Here is a 27436-nt window from a genome sequence, read left to right as displayed (position 1 = left end):
TTTGAGGCTAGAACTTTTATCAACATATTTAAAAAATTTTAAGAACCAGTGTGTGTTAATTTAAACAATCATAGTCTAATTGTTTGCTTAACCTAAAGGCAAGATCACTTCGAAGTACCATGCCAGTGTTAGCTCTCCTCCTGGCTTAGGCTGGAGTGAGGAAAACCACACTTAGTAGATCTTACTACATCTTTTTTCCTATCATGGTTCCAGCCAAGTGATCCAAGTGTTCCAAGCATGAGGAGCCAACACTCCAGGTTCCTTAACACACCCACTGGGAAGCTGTGCCCAAGATTGTTGTAAAGATGCTACACCTCCAGGGCTGTTCCCAGAGCCTCCATAATGAGTATAATGAGTAATGTGGAAAAGACAGAGTAGAGAGTCAAAGCCACACACAGAACCGTCTGGCCACACAGCCAGGGACGCCATTAGAGCACCTGAGGAAACTCACAATGCCCAGCACTGATCAGGCCCAGGCTCAAACCACAGAGCAGAGCTTCCTGCCAGCTGGAAGCAGTCTATACCTGCATCAGCCAGCATGACAGTCACTAGCCACATGCAGCTGGTGCATGTGAGAAACACACTTCCATTACACTGACTTTAAATTAGTTGTTATGTCATTTTGAATGGTCAAAGATAACTGGTGGCTACTCTTCAGTGAGAACAAGTCTAGTCTGATGACCCACTCACAAGGTAGTATCTAAGTCTTCAGCGCCCAGGGTAGTCACCCCTGAGCCTGGACCCACATCCTGTATTCTGGCTCTCCCGGAAGTCAGCAGGTCAACCTTACCTCTCTCAGTGTTTCTCAGTTTTAAGAAACCAACCCCAGAGGCCAGCAAGATGGCTCAGCAGATAAAGATACTTGCCATGCAAGCCTGGCAACCTGAGTTCGATCCCCGGAAGTGAAGGAGGAAGGAAAGAATCAGGTCCACAGTGCTGACCTCTGACCTCCACACACCCACTATGAAACACAATGTGCACTGTGCACACACACCTAAAAAAGGCCAATTCCAGAAGGAAACCATTTTCACTCCTTCAGCTCATTACAGAAGGAGACGCAGTACGGGGATGTGAGGAACCAAAGCACTCAGAAAGAAATGGTTCCCTCCTGAGCCCAGCAGAACACCTAAGGCAGTGCCTGCCTTCCCACCCGTTTCCCTCACGGCTCCTCTACAAATGACATAGGAGGTCATGCAAACTGTCATAAAAGAGTGGCATTTACTCTGGAGTCACATGGGTGGGTCAACTCTCAGCTCCGCTGCTCACCAGCTGTGTGACTCTCGGCAAAATAATTAATCACTGTGCGCCTCAGCGTCCTTCTGCATAAAGTGCATTAGTAACAGTTCCTTTCCTGGAGGGTTTTAAGAATAAGATCAGGTAAGAGATAAAAGATTTAGCCCACTCCTGCCGTATACACATCATTTCTTACTCAACAATTCATCATTATTTCATCACTGTTTGCCTTAACAAAGTAGAACCAATCCAATGTTAAAACCGGTTCTATATGAAAAATTAATTCATAAATCAAAATTCATTCCTATACCAAAATATTTAAAATTAATTTCAACATCTTCTAGGGTTTGTTGGTTTCTGAATGTCTGTCTCTACCTTCCTTACAGTCTTATTAGCACTTAGTAATATCTGCACAAAATCTAAACTCTTTGAAATAATTCCAAAAGCTTCATTATTTGTAATACAGGCATTCAGTACATGTTGCCTAGATTTATAGAATTAGATCCAAGAATGAACAAAATATGTAATGGAATTTTTCCTAACTTAATTCAACAGTTAATAAGAAGCATGCACCAAGATGCAGACTTTACCCTTGAGCTGGGAACTTCCCCATGAGCAGACAAGGACAGCTGCCCATGAGTTAATCACAGAGAGGAACAGAGCAAGAGGGTGAGAGGCAAATGACAGGAGTGATACTAACAGGTAAGCAGGAGCCAGTCCTGGTGCCTGCGGAGGTCACAGTTGGCTGAGATGCGCACACTCAAGCCATGGGTCAGATGATCAGATCACACCCTACAGAGAAGCGCCTGAACCATCCCATGAACTGACCGGCATGTCTCATGGAAACATGAAGACCACTATGTAAACAGCACAGCACTGGGGTCTATGCAGAGATAGTAAAAGACGATACAATCTGAACTGTAGCAGTAGAGATGGGCCAGAAAGATACATTTTAGACATAGTGTTGACAAGATCAGATACTCGCTGGATGAAAAGAATAAAGGAAAAACAAATAAACAAAACAACAACAACAAAATGCAGCTCCACTTAGGGTTTTGACTATTTTGACTATCTTCTCTTTCCTGAAAAAGATGGGGAAAACAGCAGGTCTGCAAAGAATGGGCGGGTTTTACGGGCTGTGTTATGTTGGATGTGTGCTTGCCTTTCATCTGCATCCATTAAACATGAAGACGGCTCAATGCTCCTATTCAACAAGATATTCTAAAAAGACAAAAACTGCTCCTGATTGAGTGTGGTGTCAGAAGCTCAAAGCATGTTGGCATCTTAACGGTCAGCTTGAGGGTCACAAGAGCAATCTCCATGCCCATCCCTCAGGACAGTGGCATGTGCACAACAGCTCAGCTTTCTCACATTTATAACCTGTAGCCAAATAAGCACCTTTCCAAAAAACTCCAAAAACTCTTGGTCCAAAAGCCATCACTCCCATATTGCTCGCCATTTCACAATCAACAGCATGTGCAGTCGTTATTTGGGCAGCATCAAGAACAGAGCGGGAAGCGGTAGGGATGTGGCCCAGGGTAGAGCACTTGCCTAGGAAACATAAGCTGGGTTCTATCTCCAGGTGAGAAAAGGAGAAGTGCTGCACATACAGCAGGTGCCAGTAAACCCTTGTTGGACCAGCACACGGGTGGAGCTGGAGGAAGAAGGGAAGAGAAAAAGAATTGGGTCTCTTTGGCTCTTTCTCACCCAGGAAGACCTGTGGATGAAGCATACAATTTTTCTATGGATTCCATTTAACAATATTTTCACATTAACTAGGTCAGACTGTGATAAACTAAATCTTTTGTAAATGCTTTAAAAAATAGAAAATTAAAATCATTTGAGATATTTAACAACTTGGAAGCAGTAAATGGATACTTTCTAATTGCAGGGTTATTCTTAAAAAATAAGTATTTACTCCTTAATCCCCAATATTCCTACTATCAAACTATTTCATACAAAAAAAAAAGTGTGAAGTTGCATTCTGAAGCTTAGCAAAGGGTTTAGGAGTTAGATGAGAAAAACAGAAGTTCCCAATTTCGTTTGAAATAAGAGCCAAACATTTTAAAGTAAGCCCTGACACTGATGTCTAACATCCCCTAATAAGCTGAACGTCCAAATACCACAAGACAGAGAGCAGTGAGTTTGACTACTGAATCAACTGTCCCTACTTAGGGTTTTTAATGAAAACACCTAAAATAAGAATGCCACCATACCTGAAGCACCATAAATACTGGAATATCGCTGCGACTTAGAGCCAGCCGGAGAGGACTCCTTCATCCGGTCAATCACATTCTCTGAAAGCTGAAAAGGGAACATCAGAATGAAACTGATGAGACAAAATCAAAAGACAATGCACCCAGCATCCAAGTAACCCACATCCGCATCCCTCTGCACAAGGGATGGCTACAGCTGTAACCTTACATAAGCAAAGACAGTTTTAAAATGCCAAGCCACGCCCCACAGCACTACTCCTTTATTTCTTCTACTGTACCACTAAGGGCTTATTCCAAATGTTTCTTGGTTTGTGCTGTGAGCTAAATTATAATCTCAGCGAAAATATCAAGCACCAGAACTCCATCTGTACTCATTCAGTAACTACTTAGTAAATACATATGTATGTAATTATGTATGTATGTACGTATGTATATGTGTATGTGCATGTTAACACACCTCAGCTCTCTCCTTCCTCCCTTCCCTCTCTCTCTCACCTCCTTCCCCTTCCTCCTGTCCTTCCTACCTCCTTCCCTCCTGTTCAAGGCTAAGAACACACAATCGCTTTCAACAGCTTTTATTCAGCGCTAACTCTGTGCCAAGAAAAAAAACTAGATTTAGGAGGACTCAAAACCATAAAGCTGCTCAGAGAGAAGTGGAATAAAGAAGCAAGGCATTTTAGTATGTCATGAAGGGAACTACCAGACTCTGCCAGCCTGTACCGCAAGTCTGTAGGAATGGGATGGGTGGTGCATCCAGCCACGCTGTGGACATGGGACGTGTGGAGAGGCAAAGAAGACTCGTGGGTAAGGATGAAAGATCTCAGGAAGTGAAAGCAACAGAGCAAAGAACCATATTAAGTGTAGATGGAAAACAGGGTGCCAACACTAGACTGCCAAGTGCACAAATCAAAGACTCTTCGGAACACTCCAGCCACGTCACTATGCGTTATCCTTCTGTGTTTTCTTGATAGTGCTTACCAATGTCTGACACTGTTGTTTCCTCTCTGCCTTTCCCACTACAGAAAAAAAAAAAGATGACAGAAGAGCAAGGTTTTGATGTCCTATCACTATATCCCCAGACTCAAGAACCCTGTAAGTGAATGAATGAATGAACGAACAAACATAGTGAAAGAGAAGGTGTAGGAAAAGGTGGCTATTTTGGATTTTAAAACTCTTAGGAAACTAAGTTTGAGATTAGTAAACTAAGTTTTAGGGCAAAGTATTAACATAATCAGTTTTACATTTCAGAGTTCATTCTGGCTAGAGTGAAGACAACAGATTGAAGCCGGATGAGAACGGAAGGAGGACCCTGGAGGAGAGCAAGGGACAATTAAGAAGCTATTAAGCATATGGCCACACAAAGCCTAGCACAGAGTGTGCATAGAGGCATTATTCACAATAGCAAGAGTGGAAACAAACCAATGGCTCTTTACTGGTGAACAGATAAACAAAACATTATGTATCCACAGAATAGAATACATTCAGTAACAAAGAGGAATGAAATTCCAGTAAAAGCTACAGTATCTATGAGCCCAAAAATCACGAAGCTGAATGGAAACGACCAAACATCAAAGGCCACATACTACAGAATTACCTGTCTCACTGTGTAGCCCAGGTTAGCCTCAAATCTGCATCCACTTCCCATGTGCTGGGATTACAGCTGTAGGTCAATGTTTGGCTATGTTGAGTCTATTTACGTGAAACACCCAGAAAAGGCAATTCTATATGTAAAGCATCAATAAGCAAAGTTTCCTAGAGCAGAGGTGAAGTAAGAATTAACTGTGAAAGGACTCAAGACCTTACTCAAATTATGAAAATGTCCTGAAAAGTTAGTGTATAACATGGTTATTTTATTTCCAGGGATGTAAATTATTCTACAATGAAGTTGCTGGGGGTGGGGGTGGGGGTGGGGGGTGGGGTACTACTTCGGTAATACAATAGGTAACACACTCAAAAGATGCCTAGGGCCTTGCATGGTAGCACATGCCCGAAACCCCTGCACCATGGAAGCTGGCACAGGAGGAGTAAGAGCTCAAGGCCAGTCTGGGATGTACGGGAAGACTGTCGCAAAAATAATACATGTCGTCAACACTGCTAACATGGACTTCCTGCTTATTACTTGTCATCAATACCCTAGTGCTTTACACACCCAATCCTTAACAAGCCCACGTGCTAAATAGTTACATTAACTCATATGTATTATATAAGTGAGAAAAAAAAAAAAGTACTGCCGGACAAACACCAGGCCCCAGAGCACACAGTCCCCCAGCAGTGAAGCTGGGGCTCCAACTCAGCAAGCCCAGGCTTCAAGGTCAGTATCAACAGAGGTCAAGGAGAACCGCAGCTTCCAGCTCCAGGAAGAGTGTAATGTATTGTTTTAAAATCACATGTACTATCAGTAGGCCCGGCTAGGAATCAATCAAGACACAGACACGTGTTATATTTTAAAACAGCCTTACTTAACCTGGGGCAGGGCAGCTATCAATGCTCTGAACTACCTCCCATAGTGGGGCAGGCATGGGATCCGTGTCTCAGTCCCACGCCATCTGCTTCTAATAACTTCTATCAAGCTGCCTCCCATCCATAATCCCAAATACTTGCTGGTGTTCTTCATCTGGGCTGGATTCTCCATCCATGCCACCAGCCATGTGCTTCTCCTCCAGCTAACCCATGGCAGCCTTCCTCTCTCCCCTTCAGGTCTCTCCCCTTTCTCCTTGAGGTGCTCATTTCTTCTTTTTCCCAGAATTCCTCTCTCCTAGCCCCACCTATCTCCTTTGCCCTGCCCAGGTGGGATAGCTTTTTATTAAGCAAAAGGTGGGTCACAGACAGCAAGCACTGATTAGCATCAAAATACATCCAACCACCCCCAACACTAATGCTCCTCCGTGTTGAGGATCTTCTAACGTCCACCTCCACAGCTCGGCACTACCTGGCCTTCACTCTCAGTACACCTATACAAGAGCATTATGGCAATCCTTTACACTTATATAAACTGACAGGTATTTGTAAAGCACCTTAGCTATATATATGGCGTCCCTGTCGCACCTAACCCCACTCTATCATCACTGGCCTCTTCAGGAATCCAGTGCCTTTCTGACCTCTTACTGCACCACATTTTTGAGCGCTCTAGCCAAGTCTTATTTCTCCCCCAGGCTTCATTCGCCTCTGCTGCCTGGCCTCCGGGCTGCAGGACTCCACTCTCTTCTTTGGCCATACTCTCTTATAACCCATCTGATCTTCGTATTCTCAGCCAATAGTTGAATTTTCCTTCCTGGGTTTCCCTAGTGCAGGGGCGACAGGCACTTGCCACCACGTCCACTCAAGCCCTTAAGTGCTGTTGATAAATTCATGAATTCTAAACCCCAGCCCCCTGAAAGCCAGAGTAGAACATGTTGAACTAGCCACTAGACACCTACCCTGGGGCAGCCAGAGAGACTGCATACCCAGTATGTGCTTTTCAAACCTTCTCCCTCTCACTTTCCTTTTTAAGGCCACCACCGCCATCCGGAATCCCAAATCAGAAATAGGGCTTGCCTTGAACACTTCTTATTCTCTTAGCCACGACTTCCTCCAACCCAACATTCAAACGAATTGTTATTTCTTCCCTCATCTCACTTCTCATCTGGCGGGAGCTAATTCTCCAACCTTACCATCTGATTTCTCCCTTTACACTTCACACCCGTGGGTTCCACAACCGTATGTACTTGTGTTGTTGTTTCTGCCACCAATGCCTTCCCTCCACACCCCTTAAGGTGGGGTTTCAAGAGCTGGTCTGAACGTCCAAAAGCAATCACTCAGCACACTAACTGTGCATTCCATCCACCCATGTCTGCCGGGCAGAGCTACGGCTCCTTCTGCCCACTGTTCCCAATACAAACGCTCCCGAGACTGAGTACCTCCCGTTTCCATGACACTGAGCTCCTGGACATCACTGAATCACTCATTCAACAACCGTTCCATACACCAAGTACCAAACCAAGGCCCCCAGGACCCTGTGTTAACCTTCTAAGCCTTAACAGGCACTTCCGTCTCAGGGCCCGAGGGGGTCAATGTGAGATGAGAAGGGGAAGCAGCTCAGATCTGTGCTCTTCAGAGAGAAAGGCCATCATCTCCCGTCCTAGAAGACCAGGCAAACTAAGAAAGCAGCATACCAAGAGGCTCTGCATCCCGAGGCACTAGGGCCAGCTCCATCTTTTCTTTTTGCTTTGTTTTGTTTTGTGATTCTAGGGGTTGAACCCTGAGCCCCAAGGCTACCTCGGGGCTACATCCCCAGCAGCCCTAGCTACATTTTTTTTATACGTTTGCCTGTTTGCTTGTTTTGTGTTTTGAGACAGAGTCTGAAGTAGCCCAGGTTAGCCTCAAACTCACTATGTAGTTGAGACTGATGTTGAACTCCTGATCTATCTGCCTTTACCTCACATGTACTGGGAGGTCAGGCAAGCACCCCAAGTCTGGCTTTGCGCCTTCTGATAGCAGCTGCTGGATTGCTTTTGAAATTCGTCTATAAAGCTAACAAGAAAGAAAGAAAGAAAGAAAGAAAGAAAGAAAGAAAGAAAGAAAGAAAGAAAGAAAGAAAGGAAGAAAGAAAGAGAGGTTTTGTTAACACTGACTCCAACCCTCTGCATTCCCAGGTAACTCTGAGCAAAATCCAGTTAAGACCCACAGTGGCTGCCCCAACCTGTAGTCACATGCTCTGTAAGCAATATACCCCACCTATCTCCCCAAGTACAGTAAAAAGCTGTAGAGGAATGTTAATTCAGAACATGGCTGTTCTGGCAAGAGATCACATCCAAAGACCTTCTAGGTCTGTGTGACCCAGCAGGAATTCAAACATGCCTTTAATACAGGAGACAGAGGCACAGATCTCAGTTCAAGGCCACTGTGATATAGAGCAATATAGGTAAGAAAAGCTTAGGTCCAGGAGTGGTGGCACACGCCTTTAATCCCAAATGAAGGTAAAGTTAAGTTTGTAGAAGAAAGCACCCATGTTTGAAAATGATGTCTAACTGAGTGGCAGAAAAGGTGACAAATTAGAGAAAACTGAGAAGAGAGAGGAAAGGGAAGCTACTTAAGAGGCAGTTTTTCAGAGAGAGGAGGCAGTTTTACCAGGATAGTAATAAAGAGATAGGTTACAGAAAGAGAACTCAGGTAAAGACAGATTGAGCCAGAAAATGAGAAGAAGCCAGAAGATTAGAGCAGATTGCTGATTTAGTCTGAGGCCAAGCAGAGCAATTCTGGGCCTAGAGAAGCCAGATTACATAAGTTAGCTGGGAAAGGAATTTGAGCCAGAACAGCTGAGTTGAACCAGCCAGCCCAGAGCTCATTGAGAACAAGTGAGGGTGAGCTCATTAAGCACTAACTCTCAGAGGCTGAAAACATTCTAGGCCTAGGTAGAGGCTTGAAGCTTCCAGGACTAAGCCTAGAATAGCAAAAGGAGGTAGTAAGCCTCTGAGACAACAATTGAGCCAGGAAAAAAGTTACTTTTACACACCAAAAGGAAATGAGCCTTCCTTTCTAAAGCTTAGAACTATTTTAAATGATACATATTACATTTAAATGACATATAGTATATTAAATGATATGTAATTCACTTAACTCGTGCATACCATATATTTCATAACACTGTATTAATGTTACAATATTCTACATAACTCTGTACTCCTGGGGCCAGAGCTCAATGATGGAAAACTTGCCTAGCACACACAAGTTCCTCGGTTTCATCTTCACCAACTAAAAATAAAAAATAAAAAAAAGAAATAAACCACTATATATTACCACAAATACTACAAAATTCAATGTATTATATCACACATCCAAAACAGCATATACATAAGCCATTATATAAAGCTTATCAGTTTATATAAAACTGTAAAAGATTTTACAGTTTAATGATGTAATATAAAAGTATTAACTTTTACAATTTCTATATTTCAACCCAAAAATCAAAGAGCTGCACGTTAAAATTATGTACAGCTATAACTGGTCAGCAATGTTAGCTAAAACTCAAGTGGCAGCTATAAACACTGATCTGTGCTTGTTTTTTAAATACACCATCCACTTCTCTTCAAAATGTATACTGACTACTTTCTACAGAAACTCCGAAAGGTCCTTTCAATCCCTGAAGCAGGCTCAAAGTGTCACCCTTCAAACTGAAAGTGCTGGCTCAGAAAAGAGGACAGCCACCTCACCTCCCTTGCCTGGGAAGTCAAAGTTTTGGTCCCTGAGTATGTGAGGACTACAGTATCTAGGCCACCAACTAGCTGGTTATTCATATAGCCACAGCCACAGATTTGTTTCGTCTAGTTCACTCTCACCACCTGGGTGTTAACACAGAGCTCCTTCTCCACAAGGCACTGAGGATGAGGTCTGGAGTTCATACCAGCATCTGTACAGATCCTAGTAGGAGTGTGTTAAGACAGTGGTTCTCAACCTTCCTAACACTGTGACCCTTTAATAGAGTTCTTCCTGTTGGGGTGACCACAACCATAAAATTATTTTCATTGCTACTTCCTAAGTGTAATTTTGCTACTGTTATGAATCATTGTGTGTGTGTGTGTGTGTGTGTGTGTGTGTGTTTTCTGACGGTCTTAGGTGAAGCCTGTGAAAGGGTCATTTGACCTCCAAATGGTTCTTGGCCCATAGTTGAGAGTCACTGGCATTAGGTGTTGGGTTTTCCTCTCTCTATGCTTTTTGGGACATAGAAGTAGACTATGTCTTTCAACCCAGCAGTATTTGTCAAATTTTTGCCGCTTTTGTGGTTTCCCTGATACTTCCATATTTGCTACTTAATTAACACCAACCAAAACAATTTTCAATGTAAGTTAGTCACATGTCGCCAAGCCTATGTACATGTCATCCAAAGAATTCATGATAAGCACACTGCAGCTGATAACTCTGCACGTTGCAGGGCTGGCTGATTTGGAGTCACCTTTCACTTGTTCTTCCACAGCTGAATTCTTGTGCCTTTGAGTTGCACTGGTAGCAGTGACAGCCTGAGGCTGCAATTCTCCTGAACTTGTGCACAATTACCTGTGCTATAGAACACAGCAGCATGCTCCACGGGCTCAGCTGTAAGCCCAGGTCTCACCCGATCTCCTCTGGGCAAAAGAGGCGCTAACTTGTGAGGCAGCAGACAAGATTGAAAGATGCGGGCCACAGCGGTGCACACAATCAAGCCGCAGACACTTCAGCTCTTCTCTGTGATGAACACTGACCCAAAGTTGGGTAGAGGGAGAAGTCACAGGTACAACATAAGCTTCAGGAAGTGCTGGACAAGCAGCCTCAGTGAGAGGCAGCTCTCCAGGAAACACACTGTCCTTAGAGAGGGCCTTTCCATTGGAAGAGCCTTTTCCCACTTGCTGACCTTTATCTGCTACCCGTGCCTTCCGGCTGCCTCGGCAATCTCCATCCAAATACACATATTGATGCTACAAAAGAGGCCCCTGGACTTTAGAGTCCATGGATTAATTCAATGTACACAAGTCTGTGTGCTCCCTGTATTGCTGGGGCAAAGTCCATACCTTACAAAATTCACAGTGGCCCATATGTCAGAAGAACCACAATTCTAATAAGGGGTGGTCAGACAAGCTGGCCTGTTAACAGAATCGGCTAGCCTTGCCTACCCACCCTACTCGAAGACACTCAGGCAAGCAGAGCTTGGCTAGCGTTTGCTCACACCATGGGCTCCATAGAGCATAATGTGTATCATCTAGTCATCCCATTTATCTCTTCCACCAGGCTTTGTTTGGTCTTATCCAAAATGTGCACAAACATACCACCACAGCAACCCAGAACTCCCTATGTTTTCAGACACAGGAGGCTGAATGAGAGGAACAAAGAGGGGGAAACTCAAGTCATCGCTGATGTGGTGAAGGTGGAAGCCACATGACACGGAACAGTTCACAACTTCAGCCCCTAGTAGTTTTTCTTCAGATGTTTCTTAACAAATTGATTCGAAGAACACTGACGGAATATTCTCTCTTCTCGGTTTTCCCTACACGTAGGAACAGGTCATTTCTACCCACTACCTTCCCCCCCCCCCCAAGACAGGGTTTCTCTGTGTAGCCTTGGCTGTCCTGAACTGACTTTGTAGACCAGGCTGGCCTTGAACTCACAGAAATTCACCTGCCTTTACCTCCCCGAGTGCTGGGATTACAGGCCTGTGACACAACGCCCACCTCCCCAACTATCTTTTTAAGGCATAACTCCCATATACAGAAGAAAAATGGGGTGGCAGGAAACACACAGAGACTCATTTCTGTAAAACACGTCATTTTCAGTTCACATTTAGCTTGTTACTTGTGTTCTGAGTCCTAGAAATCTTAAGATGGCCCAGGACCTTAAAGTAGAAAGGGACCAATCCTCTATCAGCTAACTAAACCACTCACAATGCCTGTGGCTAACCAAATAAATGTACAACCCTGGCTAATACTCTCTGCAGAACCCTTTACAGCACCCCACATTAGGGAACCTCTCCATTTAGTGGCTATCAATGGTCAACATCTGCCAAAGCACTGGGTGTTTCACGGAGGTGTGCTTTGCACCGAGTGGCTCCCGTGGAGGTCAGCTTCAAGGCCAGCTGCAGAGAATCGTCTCACCCGAATCCATGGTAAGTACAACTTTGAAAATGATACTCACTGAAGTTGACATTTGCTCTGGAAGAGTTCACTCACAGCTCTGATGGTTTAGATAAATTCGTGAAAGACCAGGCTCTGAGCACCCTTTCTAAACAGGCCCGGCAGGTGAACACAAAAGTCCTATTAAGCATGTGATGTGAGTAATAAAAGTGCTTGTTTTTCTACCATTAGAAAATGTGTTTGAGACTTAGAGAGAGCGCAAGGCAAGAGGGTAATCCTTCATTCAGCCCATATGAGTAGCTCCATATGCAAAATTGAAACCAGCTGGAAGAATACAGGCTATTTTACAGAGGGCAGAAAAACACTAGCAACTGCTCAGAATACAGGAAAAAAGCAAGAGCATATATAATGCCAGGAAAAGTAGTGCCTGCCAACGAGAAGGAACTGGAAACGACCTTGTTTCAAGCTGCAGGTCCTTTAAGTAGAAGCTATAAGCACCTCAAGAAAAACATGGAGACTCGCGATCTATTAGTAAACACAGCATGCTCAGTGAGTTTTCTCTTGCTCGCTCGACGCTACTCTTCCTACACTAGGCTGAAGATGAAAGTGCTGTCCTCATCAACGGAAAAGAGCACACTGGCTTCCCCGCAGTGTGGACTGAATTACTAGTATGCTCTTATTTTTCTCAACTGATGATCCTAGCATTATAAAACAATCAAAATTGGCAAAGCTTTCTTCAGCCAGGTTGCATGACCTCATAAAATCCATAACTGAAGTCTGAGTGTCTTCTGCTAGGGGATTTACAAGACTCACACAGGGAATGGATGATCTCAGGCCTCAGTCTGCCCTGGAAGGGTCTATCGTTGGGGTGCAACATGCTCTCCTATTTAGTTATTTGGGGGTCACTATGTTTAAGCTTCAGCTCTCCTGAGGAACTCCAAGCTACAACTGTAAATGCAAACACTGACAAAGCCCTGGACACAAGACCAGTTACACACACACATGTGCGACATTCTCACTAATTTACAGTTATACAGAAACACCAGAAAGGGAAATGACTCGCCCATGCCACGGGCTATCCTAAATCCCACAAAGATCTGAACCCAGGTCTGTTGGATTTCAATGCACTTTCAGAGAACTTTGAAATAGTAAATGTGAAAGGAACCCTATCATAATAATGACCACTTTTCATTTATAAGTTGACAAAGCAGGTTGGAAATATAGCTCAATGGTAGAATGCTTGTCTAGTACATGAGAGGGCCTAAGTTCAATTCCCAGCACCTCAAATAATAATAATAAACTAAAACTCTACAATTCATCAGGTGTTTTACACACCTTATCCTCTTATAAAGAAAGTGATAACATTCCACTTTACGGATAAGAATGTGTCATCAGAGGTGACTTGGCCAGAGCCACAGAATAATTAAACAAGTTGGCTTAATTCCAAGTTGGCATTCTCCTATCCATGACCTCAAGGAACCCAAACTGACTTCTAAGTCCTCACAATTCAACAGCATACCAGTTTCAGGAAAAAACAAAACAAAAAACATCAAAACTGCGCAGGCCTTATTTTGTTCTCAGAAAACAGACGGTGGCAAGAAGCTCACACAACTTCAGGGCTGGAAAAGACGAGAGATGCGAAAAGACAAACTCAGCTCCACCAGCCTGAAGGAAGGAAAGCTGAGCACTGCCCAAGGAGATGACAGACCACCCCTGGAAAAGACAGGAGGCAAAGGAGAACCTGGCCAAGGGCATTTGCAGAAGAGCTACATACAAATCAAATGAGCCTGGCTGTGCCTGGACTGTAACAGTGGAGATAAAATGTATCTGGGAATGGAGGCCACACAGTTAAAAATAAAAATGTTCACAAAAGTTCCTTAAAACAATCTCCCCACTTGGATGGAATACATGTCCCTACTGCCAAGCCTATCACTCTGAATTATCTGATATTCTATCTAAGTCTCTGTAAGGTTGCCAAACTCTCTTTCAATTTGTTTTTGTGTTATTGCCATTTCTATACATGACGACATGTTCCGAATGCATTTTTCTAAACAAAATCTTCTCACTTGAAATTTACTTTTTTTTTTTTAATGTTTTCACTCTCTAGTGTGGAACATTCAAAGAGACAACTTTCTTTTGTGCCATCTCTGTATAAACCTCAAGTTCGTAGTAATCCTTTTATTGTACTACAAAGAGTACTAACCGAACGACAGCATCGCAAAGAATTCGGCCTCATCGTTCCAGCACTGATTAGTATAGTGAGCATCGCTGGTCACCGACTCAAAAACACAGTTCAACAGTCTGGAGTTTCTATCAAGAAAAACTTTAATAAGTTCTTTTCAAAGGAACAAATTTAGGAGGAAGTTTTCAAACACTTGAAAGGTTTTTAAATGTTTATTTCCTTATGAGAAATGCTAAACGGTATCTTACAAAGTTAATTGATTAACAGTAGTTGTGTAAAAACAGTAGACGGAAAATATGAAGTACTCCAAAACCTTCTGAAGCCATAGTGCTTTATTTGCCAGGTACAAGTAAGTGTACTTCCCATGATGCTCCAAAGTCAGGGCCAGAGGAGAGGGTTATGAAGTTAGTGCCCGTACACTGACACCCTAGAGGAAATTCAAGTTTTCAGTACATGTATCAAGTACCCGCAAAGGGTATTTAAGAAGTCCCTCCAACGTATGGCTCAGAACTGACTGTCTTGGTTCCACCAACCTTGAAGAACAGCAAAGCGACCTCCCCCGCTACCAGGCAGGCAGAAGTAGGCCTGTTGCAACTGGGCCTGGTTCAAAACTTGGGCTAACGAACCACAGGAGAAACACCTGAGAAAACGGTATTTTCAGGAGCCACAAGCCAGAAGTTAGCCAGCAGGGCCAGGAATGACTTGACTGCATTGGGTATATATGTGCTAGGGGAAAGGGTGACACCAGAAGAGGGGCACGGAATGGCAGACACAACTAAGAATAATCCTTAAAACGCTAATTCACCCTGAGAGATGTGCGTGGAAAAAGCAGGGATCGGGTACCGCACAGAAAGCACAGCGAGGCAAGAGTTTCAGTTAAGTCCTGCAACTAAGTGGGCAAGGACGACAGTGGTGACCCGGCACCCCCACCTGTCCCAGCACGGTGCCCGGCGCCTGGCACACAACCAAGAACTTTCTCTGAATGGATGTTCCGAGTCTTGAAACTACAGGCTTCTTCCCAGAGACCCAGACTTCTAGCGGGACAGCAGGGCAGGCGGCGAGCGGAAAAAGCAGGTGCAGAGGTCCCGGGCGCGTCTCAGCGTTGGGGGGTCCGAGTTCAAGGGCTGCCCTCCGCCCGCCCACGGCACTCACCCGGATGCCCTTCACCACCGTGATGTTCTCGTTCTCGTCCGCCTCGAAGGTGACCCGGCGGGTGCTGGCTGTCCCGCCCATGGCTCCTGCTTCTGTCCCCGCAGAGTCAGAGCGTGGACCCGCGAGCACGTCAGGACCCACGCGCGCACACCAGCGCGCGAAAGCCCCGGACGCTTCCCTTGCCCAGCAGGAGCAAGGCCACGACCCCAAGAAGCAAGGAGAAGGCGCCGGCCCCAGGAGCCCGCCTCCTCCGGTCACGTGCCAGAAGTAAACCGCCTCGGGTTGGCCCAAGAAGGCAAGCTGTCCGCCTCTTCTCGGAAGCTGCACCAGGATTGGTGGATAGGGACCCGGATGCTATGGCAACAGGTGGTGCTTAACAGGGTTTCCAGAGCCTCTGAGAGTCGTGGGAATTGTAGTCTTGATCTGGCGTGAAGCGTGCTGTGGCGGTTCTTACTCCCTCCCTTGCAAAGTGAGCAGAGCATTCTGGGAGTTGTAGTCTTGACGGCCCGGGAGGCCTCTAACTGGTCTACTTTCAAGGACGTTTGTTCACCCAACCAGCGTGGTTTGCAGTTTACTCTAGAAACTTAGGACAATTAAGTATACACAGGCTCTCCAACTAACTCAAAGCTAGATGTCCCCTAAATAAGCAATTTTTTTTATTCCTATTCACAAACCTCTGACCCTGAACTTATTTCGCCCTTTAGTCCTAAACTTTAAGGGGCAGAGACTACGTTGGTCTGTGTGAAGTGCAACTTTTAATGGTAGGGCTTTCAAATCTGCATACGAAAATACACAGGGAAAGAAATGGTTTACACTAATCGTACAGTCAGAAGTCTGCTTCCCGCGTTGGTGTCTTCTCCTTCCCTTAAGTTCCTTAGATCACAGGATGATTAGGCAAAGGAAAGTAATCGCCAAAGATAACATAAATTCATGGAGGAATTAAAGCGGCAATAGACAAAGTCCAGATGATCTGTTTTGAAAAGTTTCTAGTTCGATACTTTACCTCTACAAAGTCTATATTTAGGTTATACACGTATTTGGTTGGTCGGTTGGTTTGTTTTGCTAAAAACTTGCTAAAAGCGCAGTATGATCTTAGATTTACAGAGGCAGATAAATACCCTCTAGAAATTAGAAGGGCGGGACTGCAGATGTAGCTGAATTCGATGTGCAATGCACAAATGCACAAGGCTGGAGCTGTGTGAGGGAGGAGAAGAAAAGGTAGGGAAGGGGGTGGAGAAGACTAGGAGTGGAAGAGGGAAAAGGAGGGGGAGATGGAGAGGTGGGGGAGGGGGAGGGGGAGGGGGTGGGGGAGGGGGAGAGGGAGAGGGTAGACTTAGCTGAACAGCAAGACCTGGTGTCAAGTCATCCTTCTGAACACTGAAAGCCACAGAACACAACATACCGTGGCACCCTCTTATGCCAAAGGGATCCACAACATTAAAGAAACTTTTTATTTTTTGTTTTCTTTAGTTGTTCAAGACAGGATTTCTGTGTGTAGCTTTGGCTGTCCTGGACTTGTAGACCACACACTGCCCTCAAGCCTCTGCCTCCCTGAGTTCTGGGATTGATTGCAACTTGAAGAAACGTTTTTGAGCTTCAGTTATTTGTCGGTATGTCAGAATCTGTACAGCAGAAACTATGCCTCCCTCATTCCTATGTCCCTGGTCGGTAGCAAGTGTTTATTTCATCTCATTGTGTCATTCTTTTTTCTTTTTAACATATGTGCATCTAAGTCAAGCTATATTATCTTGCAATTCCTAGACTATCTGCTCTTTTACTTGTCCTCAAGTTATATCACAGTTGAATTTTCTTCTGAAAAGAACTCAAATTTCTTACATTGGGTACTCCCCCTCCACAAACACAATCACCTCACCTCCTACCCCATATATGACATTTATTGATGGCTACATACAGCAGTTGCTCAATAAATGCTTACAAAATTAAAGCCTTCCATACAGAGAGTGGAGAGATAAAAGTACTACTTGTTAATAGTGATGGAGGCCAAGCATGAGAAGAAAGTGAATGCCTTCCATTAGGGCACAAAAAACATCCAAGTGGAGGCTGGAAAGATAGCTGAGAGGTCAAGAGCACTGACTGCTCTTCCGGAAGTCCTGAGTTTGATTCCCAGCAACCACATGGTGGCTCACAACCATCTACAATGTGATCTGATGCCCCCTTCTGGCCTGCAGATGTACACAGAAGCAGAGAACTGTATAATATTAATAAATAAATAATAAATCTTTAAAAAAGGAAAAAAAGCAAAGCATCCAAATGATCTTCTTAACAAAGGATGCAAAAATACTTTTAAATTCTTGCTTCATTTAAAACAACCCTAAAGAAATCTTCTTTTAAAAAAAAAATTTACTACATCTTATGGCGGGGTGTATCAGGTGAGGAGGATCCCAATAGTGACAACACTGATCTACTCATGACAATTTCAAACCCTATTATTCCCACCATCTCTTCCTGAACTATTTTCTCCCTGGCAATCGCTTCTTAATTGTCACTTAACCCAAAGGCAGCATTTATTAGCCAGAAACATAGGAGGTAGGATCCAAGTTTACAAACAAAAAAACCCAAAAACTTTTGAACCACTCAGATTCTCTCTCCCTTTTCTCTATTTTTGGTATCACTTTCTCAAGTTGAAATGTGAAATTCGCAGCGTACAAGCGGAAAGGCAGAGCAGCTTGGGAAATGAGTGAGCCGGGAAACATCGCGGCAGACTACGGAGAGGTGACACGGGTACCATAGCAGAAGAAAAACATCCAGATGGGAAAAGGAAAACTGCCTCTGCCACACATGACATGATCCTATAAATAGAAACATCCCAAAGAATCTACAAAAAAAAAAAGGTAATTTTTTAAAAGTTCATCAAGGTTGCAGAATGTAAGATCAAAGTAAAAGCTCCTGTGTCTCTCTATACACTCCAACTAGCAAGCCCAAAATGAAACTGAAGACATCAACTCCATCAGGAATAGCATCAAAAACAGCTCAAATGTCCATTTATTGATAAATGGAGAAACGTGAGGCAGCATTTCCTGATAGTGGAATAATATTGGGCAATAAAAAGGTACAAAGTGCTGGCATACACTACAGATTTGTTGAGTTGCTATATTATATCATGACATGAAACATTATGCCAGGGCCAGAGAGAAGGTTCAGTAGTTAAGAGCCCTCCCTGCTCAGGCTGAGTTCCCAGCACTCCTGTGGCAGCTCCTCACTGCCAGTGCCTCTACTTCTCAAGGACCAGAGCCCTCTCCATCCCCTGCAGGCACTGGGCATACGCTTGGAACACATACATTCAGGCCGGCAAAAACCGCATGCATGATATAAGTAAGTGTATTTGTTAACTAAATAAATGCCCATTTTAACTATACTCAAGAGTGGGGAAACCCCAGACACATAAAGACTGTATATTGTGTGACTCCATTTAAATGAAATGTGTAGAATAAGCAAATCTATGAAAAGTAAAAGTAGATTAGGGTTGGGGGGCTGGGAGCGTGAGTCGGGGCTGGAGTTCTAACTGGTACAGTGGTTCATTGCAGAGTGGTTATCAACCACAGATTAAAATTCGCTCATGGTGACGGTTCCACAGCTCTACCAGTACACTAAAACAGACTGGTTAAAATAAATGATCTTTTTTTGACAAGGAAGTTATACATTAATAAGGAAGACTGAGATTTATCTAGTCAAATGTGAGGTTTTTAATAGAAAAGGTGAGAGTGGAGGCACAGATCAGCGACAGAACACTAGGCCACATGGACAAGGCTGGCTCAGCGGTTAAAGAGCTGGCTGTAAGCATAAGGACCCGAATTCGGATCCCCCAGTACCCACCTAAGAAGCTGGAAGCCAGGGGAAGTAGAGTGATGCAGGTCCTAGGTTTCAGAATTGCGGAATCAGCGGTGGCTTGTTATCAGCTGGATTGAATCTGTAATCAACTGAGAGACACACCTCTGGGAGGGGCAGTGAGAGTATTTCTGGGAGGAGGAAGAGGGAGGACACGCCCCTGGTGTGGGTGGCACCTTCCCCCAGATGCCCAGCTATGAGGAGATCAGAGGAAACAGCTAGTGCTTTCTTCCTGACCACTTTTGCCCCTCGCTGTTGAGCGCATCCATTCTGTTGCCGGCACTGCTGCCGCCATATTTGCTGACACTGGAACACAGCTTCTTCCTTCCAGTATGGACTGAAGACCAGTAACAGTGCCAGACTGGGATGGCTGAGGCATTCGGCCTTGTGAGCTAAGCAGCTACATAGCTCTTGCTTTCACCTGACAGCCATTGCCGAACTACCCAGACCATGCTGTGCAAGCCAATCTATTAAATAGCCTTTGTGTAGATTTCTCATAGCACGTGTGCTGCTGGAGCAACGTTTCTCAACCTGTGGGTCACGACCCCTAAGGGGACCCTGTAACAGACGTCCTTCATATCAGATATTTACATTATGATTTATAACCGTAGCAAAAGCAAAGCTATGAAGTAGCGATGAAAATAATGTTACGGTTAGGGGGGGAGGGGGGAGAGCGGCACCACAACATGAGAAACTGTATTAAATGCTCCCAGCATTAGGAAGCTTGAGAGCCACTGTTCTAGAGAATCCTGACTAATACAGACGCTAAGAAAGTGCTGCCCCCCACTTCTCAGTCTGTGTCATCTCTTACTTTCCTATCACATCAAACCTTGAGGAAAAGGACCGAAGAGGAAAGGATGCACAGAGAGGAAGGGGAGGAGGAGAAGGGGACGGAAAAGGGAGGAGAAAGGAAAGAAGGGGGGAGAGAGGAGGGAAGGAAAGGAAGGAGGGAGGGAGGCACAGAAAGAGAGGGGAAAAGAAGAGGAAGAAAAGGAAGGAGAAGGAAATAAAAGAGGGAGGAGTAGAGGAGGAGAGGAAAAGGGAAGCCGGGGAAAAGAAAGAAGGAAGGGAGGAGGGAGAGAGGGGGAGGGAATCACCCTCCTCCCTGGGGCTAGGGAGGTGGGGGAGGGAAACCCCACCTAGACTTTTAAACCATTCCCCCTGGAATGCAAGATGTCTCCGGGAGGGGAGATAGCTTTGCACTGTTCACTCTGATTTGTCAATCCCCAACTTTAATGCAAAATCCTCTCCTCAGCTGCTCCCTTACATGCCCCTTGACTGTCCCTAGTCACTGGGGACAAGAGATAGAGAGAGACATGGGGGCTAAGGTGAAAGGGCAATGCCTGAGGAGGTAGATGGCCCGGTCTCTGGTCCCAGGCCAGCAAAGCTAATGAGTGTGTTCTTCATCACAGAACAAGAGCCCTCTCCTAGCTCTTGAGAAGCACTGCAGCCACGCCGCAGAGCCCTTGGAATCTCTGGCCTGGCCTGAAATCGAATGTAGATATAACAATCCGTCCTCTCTGAGCTAGAAATGGAAGCAGTTGCCCTGACCTTAGTCATGTACTTAGAGAGACAATTAAACACAGTCCTTGAACTCAGGCTGATGCTAGAAAATCTAGGCCATATAGTTGCCATAGTTATAGCTAGCCAATTAAAATCCCTGGAAAGAGCTGCGGGTGGAGTTCAGTCAATACGGCCACATTGTGAAACTATGGGCTTGGACGTGCTGCACGAGCTGTCACATACTCCCAGCTCCCCACCCCTCCCTCCTATTATTATACAGAGACCCATATGACAACAAGGAAATGCCAAATAGTAATTCTCCCTGCGTGTGAGCATGTGTGTGTGTGTGTGTGTGTGTGTGTGTGTGTGTGCATGCGCTTTTGTGACATATTTGGAATTCTAAGAGCTTTAAGTAGTATGTTTAAAGAGATTACAAACTGAAAAATAGCATAAAGCAAATCAGCAATAAGTAAGCGGCATTAACAAGTGCAGGATGAAGATGTGTCTTTTGGAGGATAAAATATAAGTAACAGCGCAAAGCACACTCTCCACTGAGGAATTTCGTGTAAAATCATGAGAGAGCCATCCCTCACAGAACCTTCGCTGCTAATATCCATCTCGTAGTAAATGGGCTATGCTTGCACCCTGCCTTACTGTGGATGAGCCCTGGTGACTATTCTGCTTAACAGATACCACGTAACACTATACAGCTAAAATAAAGTCTGTGCACAGGCCATACTCTGGACAATGCCCCAAGGTTTCCGGGTATGTCTGGCATAGAGCTGATTCTAGAATAAAGCCTCACCTAGTTTATAGCAGGGTTTGAAGCGGCCACTTTCCGTCGCTGCCTGGATTCTGCTCTATTTGGCCTTTTTCATTTTTATGAGTTCTCTCTGACACCTCATTTCTTTCCTCCTCTCTGTATGCTCATCAAATTATAGTGGCTGGAATATTGAGTGTTGGGAGAAGGACAAGGAGGGAGGGGTTGATGGGGAGAAGCGGGCAGAGAGAGAAGGAAAAACAAACCCTACCCAGCTTCCGTCTCTTCCAAACTCAAGCCTTGCCAAGGTCCCAAGGCCCTTTGATTTCCTTTGCTCCGGGTTTAGAGTGATCATCTCTGACGAGCCGAGCATAAGTCAGAAGAGACTCATTTCTCATCTCCATCCCTTAAACAAGCACAAACATTCCATCTGTCAGCGCTCCTGAATGGCTCCTCTGGCCTTGATGAATTTTCAAGCCATTTTTACTTGAGAGCACAGGGACCTTCTCCTAAACCTTTAACAATATCTACCTGTCATGGAACTTGAGAGATTTCTGAAATGCAGGCTGTTAGCCTCTTTACTTCCAAATAACAAATGCTTGAAATGCATCAAGGTTATTTGAGCGCTTCTGCTGAGGGGTTGGACAGGCAGAGAAGCGCATGTTTACTGACGCTAATGCTGTGGAAATAGGCCCCGTGCGCAGTCTAAGCTGCTGGGACCCAGCCCAGGGCACTTGTTTCACTTTTGTCCCAGCTCAGGACCATCCACAGTAAGCACTTTGCTGACCTTTCAGTACCAGTGAAACCCAGTTTTGCTTCCATATACCAAAGCAAAGTCTTTGCCCCAACATTCAATGCTCTAGCCATTATAATTTGGCAAGCAGATGGAGAAAAGAAATTCTAACCCTTAGCCCAGAGTAGGAGATTTGACGGTGTGTTCCCGTGATTCCGTGGGGTTTTAAGTGGAAAAAACCTTGACAGCCACCTGATTTCCTTTTTTCAAATTTTCATTAAATTTTTTTAAATCTTTAACTATACATATGTGTGTGGGATGCACATGAATTCAGGTGCCCAAGCCTGGGGGGGGGGGGGTGGCGGGGGCGGGAGGGGGGAGAGAAAGGGACAGAAACAAGGAGTCGGATCCCTTAGAGATGGAATTACAGGCAGCTGTGGGCAGCCCCGCAGGGGCAGCTGGGAACCCAACTCAGGTTTTCCACAAGAGGAGAACTCAGAGCTGCTCAGAACTGCAGACTGATTCTCTCTCCAGCCCCGGGTCCTCATTTTATTTAGCAGAGGACAGAGCTCACAGTCAGAGAAAATGAGTGAGCCCACTATGGCCCGTGACATCAGAGCCACGCAGTCTACTACTCTGCCACCCGCTTCCAGCTCCTCTCTGATGGAAACTGCCTCACGACCCTCACCTGCCAGGATTGGGAGGCCCCCCGATAAAGGGTCCTGCAGCAGCCACTGGAACCAAGGCAGCCGAGATTCTTAAATGGAGGCGGCACTGCTGTACAGTCGTGAGGTGCCGATGTCGCCTCAGGTGCAGAGGTGACAGGTCCAACAGAAAGCCAGTTCCCTTCCATGTGGGAGTTCCAGAGGCTTCACACAATCCATCAGCTAACCACGCAATCCCATTTCAGGGAATGCGTAGGACAGATATAAAAAGAAACTTGAGTCTACCAAAAGTTCACAGAGCTGCAGGTCTCAACCTTCTGAATGCTGCTTTAGTATGGTTCCTCACGTTGGAGTGAGCCCCCCCCCCCCCGCCACCAGACAATTAGTTTCATGCTGATCCCTAACTATAATTCTGCTACTGTTATGAAATGCAATGTAAATATCTGTATGCAGGATGGTCCTAGGCAACCCGAAGGGCTCGAGACCCACAGGTTGAGACTGTGGCGTGACGTGTAGAACCGTCCACCATAGCTTCGTTCACACAACTCCCAGGCAGGAAACAATAGGAGTGTTCACGGACTTAGTGGCACAGTGGTGGTATATTTGCACCAGGAAGTGCTTTACCTCAGTGGGGGGTAGGGGGGAGGGGGTGGGGGAATTGTGTAACTACTGTTAAATTTAACACAGCCGAGTATCATAGGAATAATGCTGACCAAATGAAGAAAAATACAGAACAATATACGTGCTGCATAGGGCCGTGTGCATCGTGTTAGGAACAGAGCAAAGCCTACAGGTGGAGCCCATGGGGCAAAGGGCTTGGCCGGTTTGACCAAGGGAGTGGGAATCAACCACAACAATGCTGGAAAGGAAAAAAACATTGCAACCATAGCATAGCATGGAGGGAGATGGCTCGCTCGGCAGGAAAAAGCGTTTGCTGTCAAGACTGACAACCTGAGTTCGAATCCCCCGGCCCACATACATGATGGTGTGAAGAACTAATTCACCCAAGTTGTCCTCTGACCTCCACATATGCAATGCGGAACACACACACACACACACACACACACACACACACACACATACACACACACACACACCTTACAGTAAACAGGACATCAAAAAGTATTTACCTTTGTGAGCGGAGTTCACCTAGAAGCTTCTGCTATGTTGCAAAGGTTCAAGTCTCTAGCTGTGTGGCTACCGCATGGTATACATATCTGTAAAATATTATTAAGCTGTATATTTGAGATTTGTTCACTTGTCCATGAGAAAAATATAAGCAATGTTTCAATTAATTTTTTTTAAATTTAGAAGTAAAGGGAAAGCAAGACAGAGAGATCTGCTTGGGAGAACGTGTCTCAGGGGAGGATTGAATCCTCTACTGGAAAGTTGGGACTCAGAACACATAATTGACTAATGGAAGGTACTTCACAATTAACAGAAACATTCTTGGTCTATTATGGTCATTTACCTGTGAAAAGAGAGAAAGAACCAGAAGATGGAAAGAAGGATTCATGGGACAAATGTGTCCCAAAGCATCCCAAATGGAAGGAAATGTCACAGAGCAACTTAAAGTAGAGGCACGCTGGAGTCAGCATCCACACCCAGTGACACTTAGGCAACTTGAAATGGATGGCTCTGGGAATAGCTCAGTCTCCATGGAAGTCAAAAATCATAAAACTGGACTTGCGTTTTGTCTTCAGCCCGGTTATTTAACAGCTGGCAATCCATGTAGGTCCTAGCTAGACATTAGGGTGCCAGAATCACACAGATATACAAGAGTAAATATATGTTATGTATGAAACCGTGTGTGTGTGTGTGTGTGTGTGTGTGTGTATGTGATAAAACCTTATAACATTATATATTCAGGTTTCACATTTATGGCTCCAATGAAACAATTATCAAAAATATTTGGGAAGGGGTAGAGAGAAAGCTCAATGTTTAATCATGTGTATGGCACTTCCTAGGAACCCAAGCTTAGTTCCCACTACCAGAATGAATGGATCGCAGCAGCCTCTAATTCCAGATCAAGGGATCCATAGTCCTCCGTTGGCTTCCCTGGGAAACTGCACTCACAAGTGCATGCGTGCATGTGTGTGTGTGTGTGTGTGTGTGTGTGTGTGAGAGAGAGAGAGAGAGAGAGAGAGAGAGAGAGAGAGAGAGAGAGAGAGAGAAAGTGCATGTGCTCCCAAAGACATACATACTTTAAAAGTATATATGTGCAAATATATTTAAATGAGTGGCCCTTATCCTCAACTCTACCCAAGGCTGGAAGTAAGGCTCAAGACACAGACCTATCAGCGCACCTCTCCTGGTTCTCCTAAAAGAGCAATACGCCCTTATGGGGACGCTTCTGGGATAGACACCCATTACACAGGAAGGAGTATACAGCCTCCGGTGTTCCTTTTTAATCACTTACGACTCCTACAAGAAAACAGAGCTGAGAAGAAAGAATACAGCAACAAACTGGAAAGCGAAACACCTTGGTACTATCTGTTGGCTCCAAATCTCACCTACCAGGGACCGTTCTAGAATTTCCAAATCATAAACCTGCGTCTTCTCTGTTCTAACTTACCACACAAAGAAAGCTCAGTAACGGCGAACAGCCTTCCTTTCTGTTTACCAAGTTACTGACACTTACCATAGGGTTGTCATTTGTTGCACAAGGCCAGAGTCCCTCTACATGCCTGGTCCTTCTGGATGCCAGGGTAGCATGTGGGAACTGAGTGAGGGATGGGACAGACAAGAGGGCAGGATCTTAGGACCCTGGACATAGACAAGAACTGTAGGGAATGAGTTGGAATCAGAGGAACCATTTGTTGCTGTTACTTCTTGACATCAGGTAAAGGGCAGAAAGAATCATTTATTCTCGAGACATGGCTGTGGGGAAGCAGCTTTTCAAAGAGGAATGGATGCCCAGTGTGGAGGCTGCTACAAACAGAGATAACCTTGGCTGATGTTTCTGCCTTTCCCCCATATTATTCATTGAAACATTTACCTGAAGGAATACCTTTCTGCAAGGATTTTAGTTAAAGTTTATTTAGTGAACATGTGGCATTTACCAAAAAAATGAGGTAGTGGTTTTATGTTTTCCTAGCCACCTTTTTTTCCTTCTTCTTGATTTCAAATGCACTATTATATTTCCAATCGCATATTGTATTTTGTTTGTATATGTTTCAGATATTCATATTGCCTACATCAATTCTATTTTTAACTCCTTAATTTGGAATTATTTGTAAACTGTTACCCTATTTTCTTTAGTCTTTCATAAATAGCTTCTGTTTATTAAAATAACATGTGTCTGTTATAGTAAATGTAGATAAATAAAAGATTAACAATAAAAGCTATCCATAATTACCTACTATCCATACCTATTTATTGTTAATATATTCAGAATATAAAAGTTCATTCTTTTTTATCTTCAAGATAAATGGGATTATAAAGTATATTCCATTATTTAGCCTACTAGATTTTTGCTGACTGTATTGTAAGTCTCTTTTCTGTGTCATTAAACACTGTTTTACAATAGTTTTTAAGTGTATAATTACAGGATATCATTTGTGTGATATTTTCATTCATCTATCAAATGTCCTACTTACTGGATTTTAGAATTTTACTGAAATTTAGAAATTTCAACCTTAATTTTTAAAAACAGATCATTAATAATAGTCTTGATTAAACTTTTTTTTCCATTACATTGATTCACTTATTTGGGGGGGGCCATATATGTCATAGTGTGCATATGAGGCCAGAGGACAGCTTATGAGAGTTGGTTTCCTCCTACCACTTAGGTTCCAGGGGCAGCATGCAGGTCTTCAGCTTGGTAGCCAGAGCCCTTACCTACTGAGTCATTTTACCAGCTCGAGGAAAATTCTTCATGCAACTCACTGTGCATGTCTGTAGCTATTTCCTAAGGATAAATCCCTAGCAGTGACATTTTCAGGGGAAAAGGCTATAGACTGTGATATCTCTTGGTTGTTGCCTATTTGTTGCATATGTGGGACATGAGGTGACTAACTGCTTGATGGTATCATTTTTCTAAGTGTTACCAACTTGATAAGTAAAAATCAATAGCTCCTATTTAATTTGCATTTATCTCATTCTAGTGAGACTGAACTCTTTTTCACATACATTTTTACTTGGATTTCTTCATATGCAAATTCATGCTCTTCATCATTGCTAAACTATACTTTAATTATCCTTTCTAAACTTAATATTATTTACCTCTACTTTTTTACTGATTGATCTTCTTTATGTATAATTAATGTAATTGACTTTATAACAATCAATTGTAATTTGGTTTGCTTTTTATGGCTTTTTCTTTCAAACTATTTTATATATACTTTAACTGGTAATCCTTCAAATTTGCCCTCAACTGTTGTAATTGTGTTTATCTAATTTAAGTCTTTCTAAATACTTGCTCCAATCATTTTATTGCCTTGTGTAATCCATCTTTCCCTCTCCTTGTATCTCTTGAAAATCGCTCCTGCTTTTAACATCTGTTTTGGTGAATATGAAATCAGAGGAAGGAAAGAAAAAAAAAACAAAAAACAACAACAACAAAAAACAA

General features: G+C 44.1%; 1 protein-coding gene across 3 annotated transcripts in view; it reads right to left on the bottom strand.

Annotated features, from left to right (window-relative positions):
* CHCHD3 (coiled-coil-helix-coiled-coil-helix domain containing 3) overlaps positions 1 to 15612 on the bottom strand; it is a 259841-nt gene extending 244229 nt beyond the window's left edge. For 2 of the 3 annotated variants that reach the window (XM_084787378.1, XM_084787380.1), the window contains exons 1-2: positions 15360 to 15612; positions 3450 to 3537 (exon numbers count right to left, since the gene is read on the bottom strand). In XM_084787378.1, the coding sequence (XP_084643504.1) occupies positions 3450 to 3537; positions 15360 to 15440 (169 nt within the window). In that variant the 5' untranslated portion in view covers positions 15441 to 15612. The remainder of the gene's footprint in view (positions 1 to 3449; positions 3538 to 15359) is intronic. The other variant, XM_084787379.1, reaches the window with a different exon arrangement.
* Between the last annotated feature and the right edge of the window lie 11824 nt (positions 15613 to 27436).

Source organism: Acomys minous (assembly GCF_964271855.1).
Source record: "Acomys minous genome assembly, chromosome: 6".
NCBI classification, from domain to species: Eukaryota; Metazoa; Chordata; class Mammalia; order Rodentia; family Muridae; genus Acomys; species Acomys minous.
Note: the sequence above shows the minus strand (reverse complement) of the source record. Positions and strands in the feature narration are given on the sequence as shown.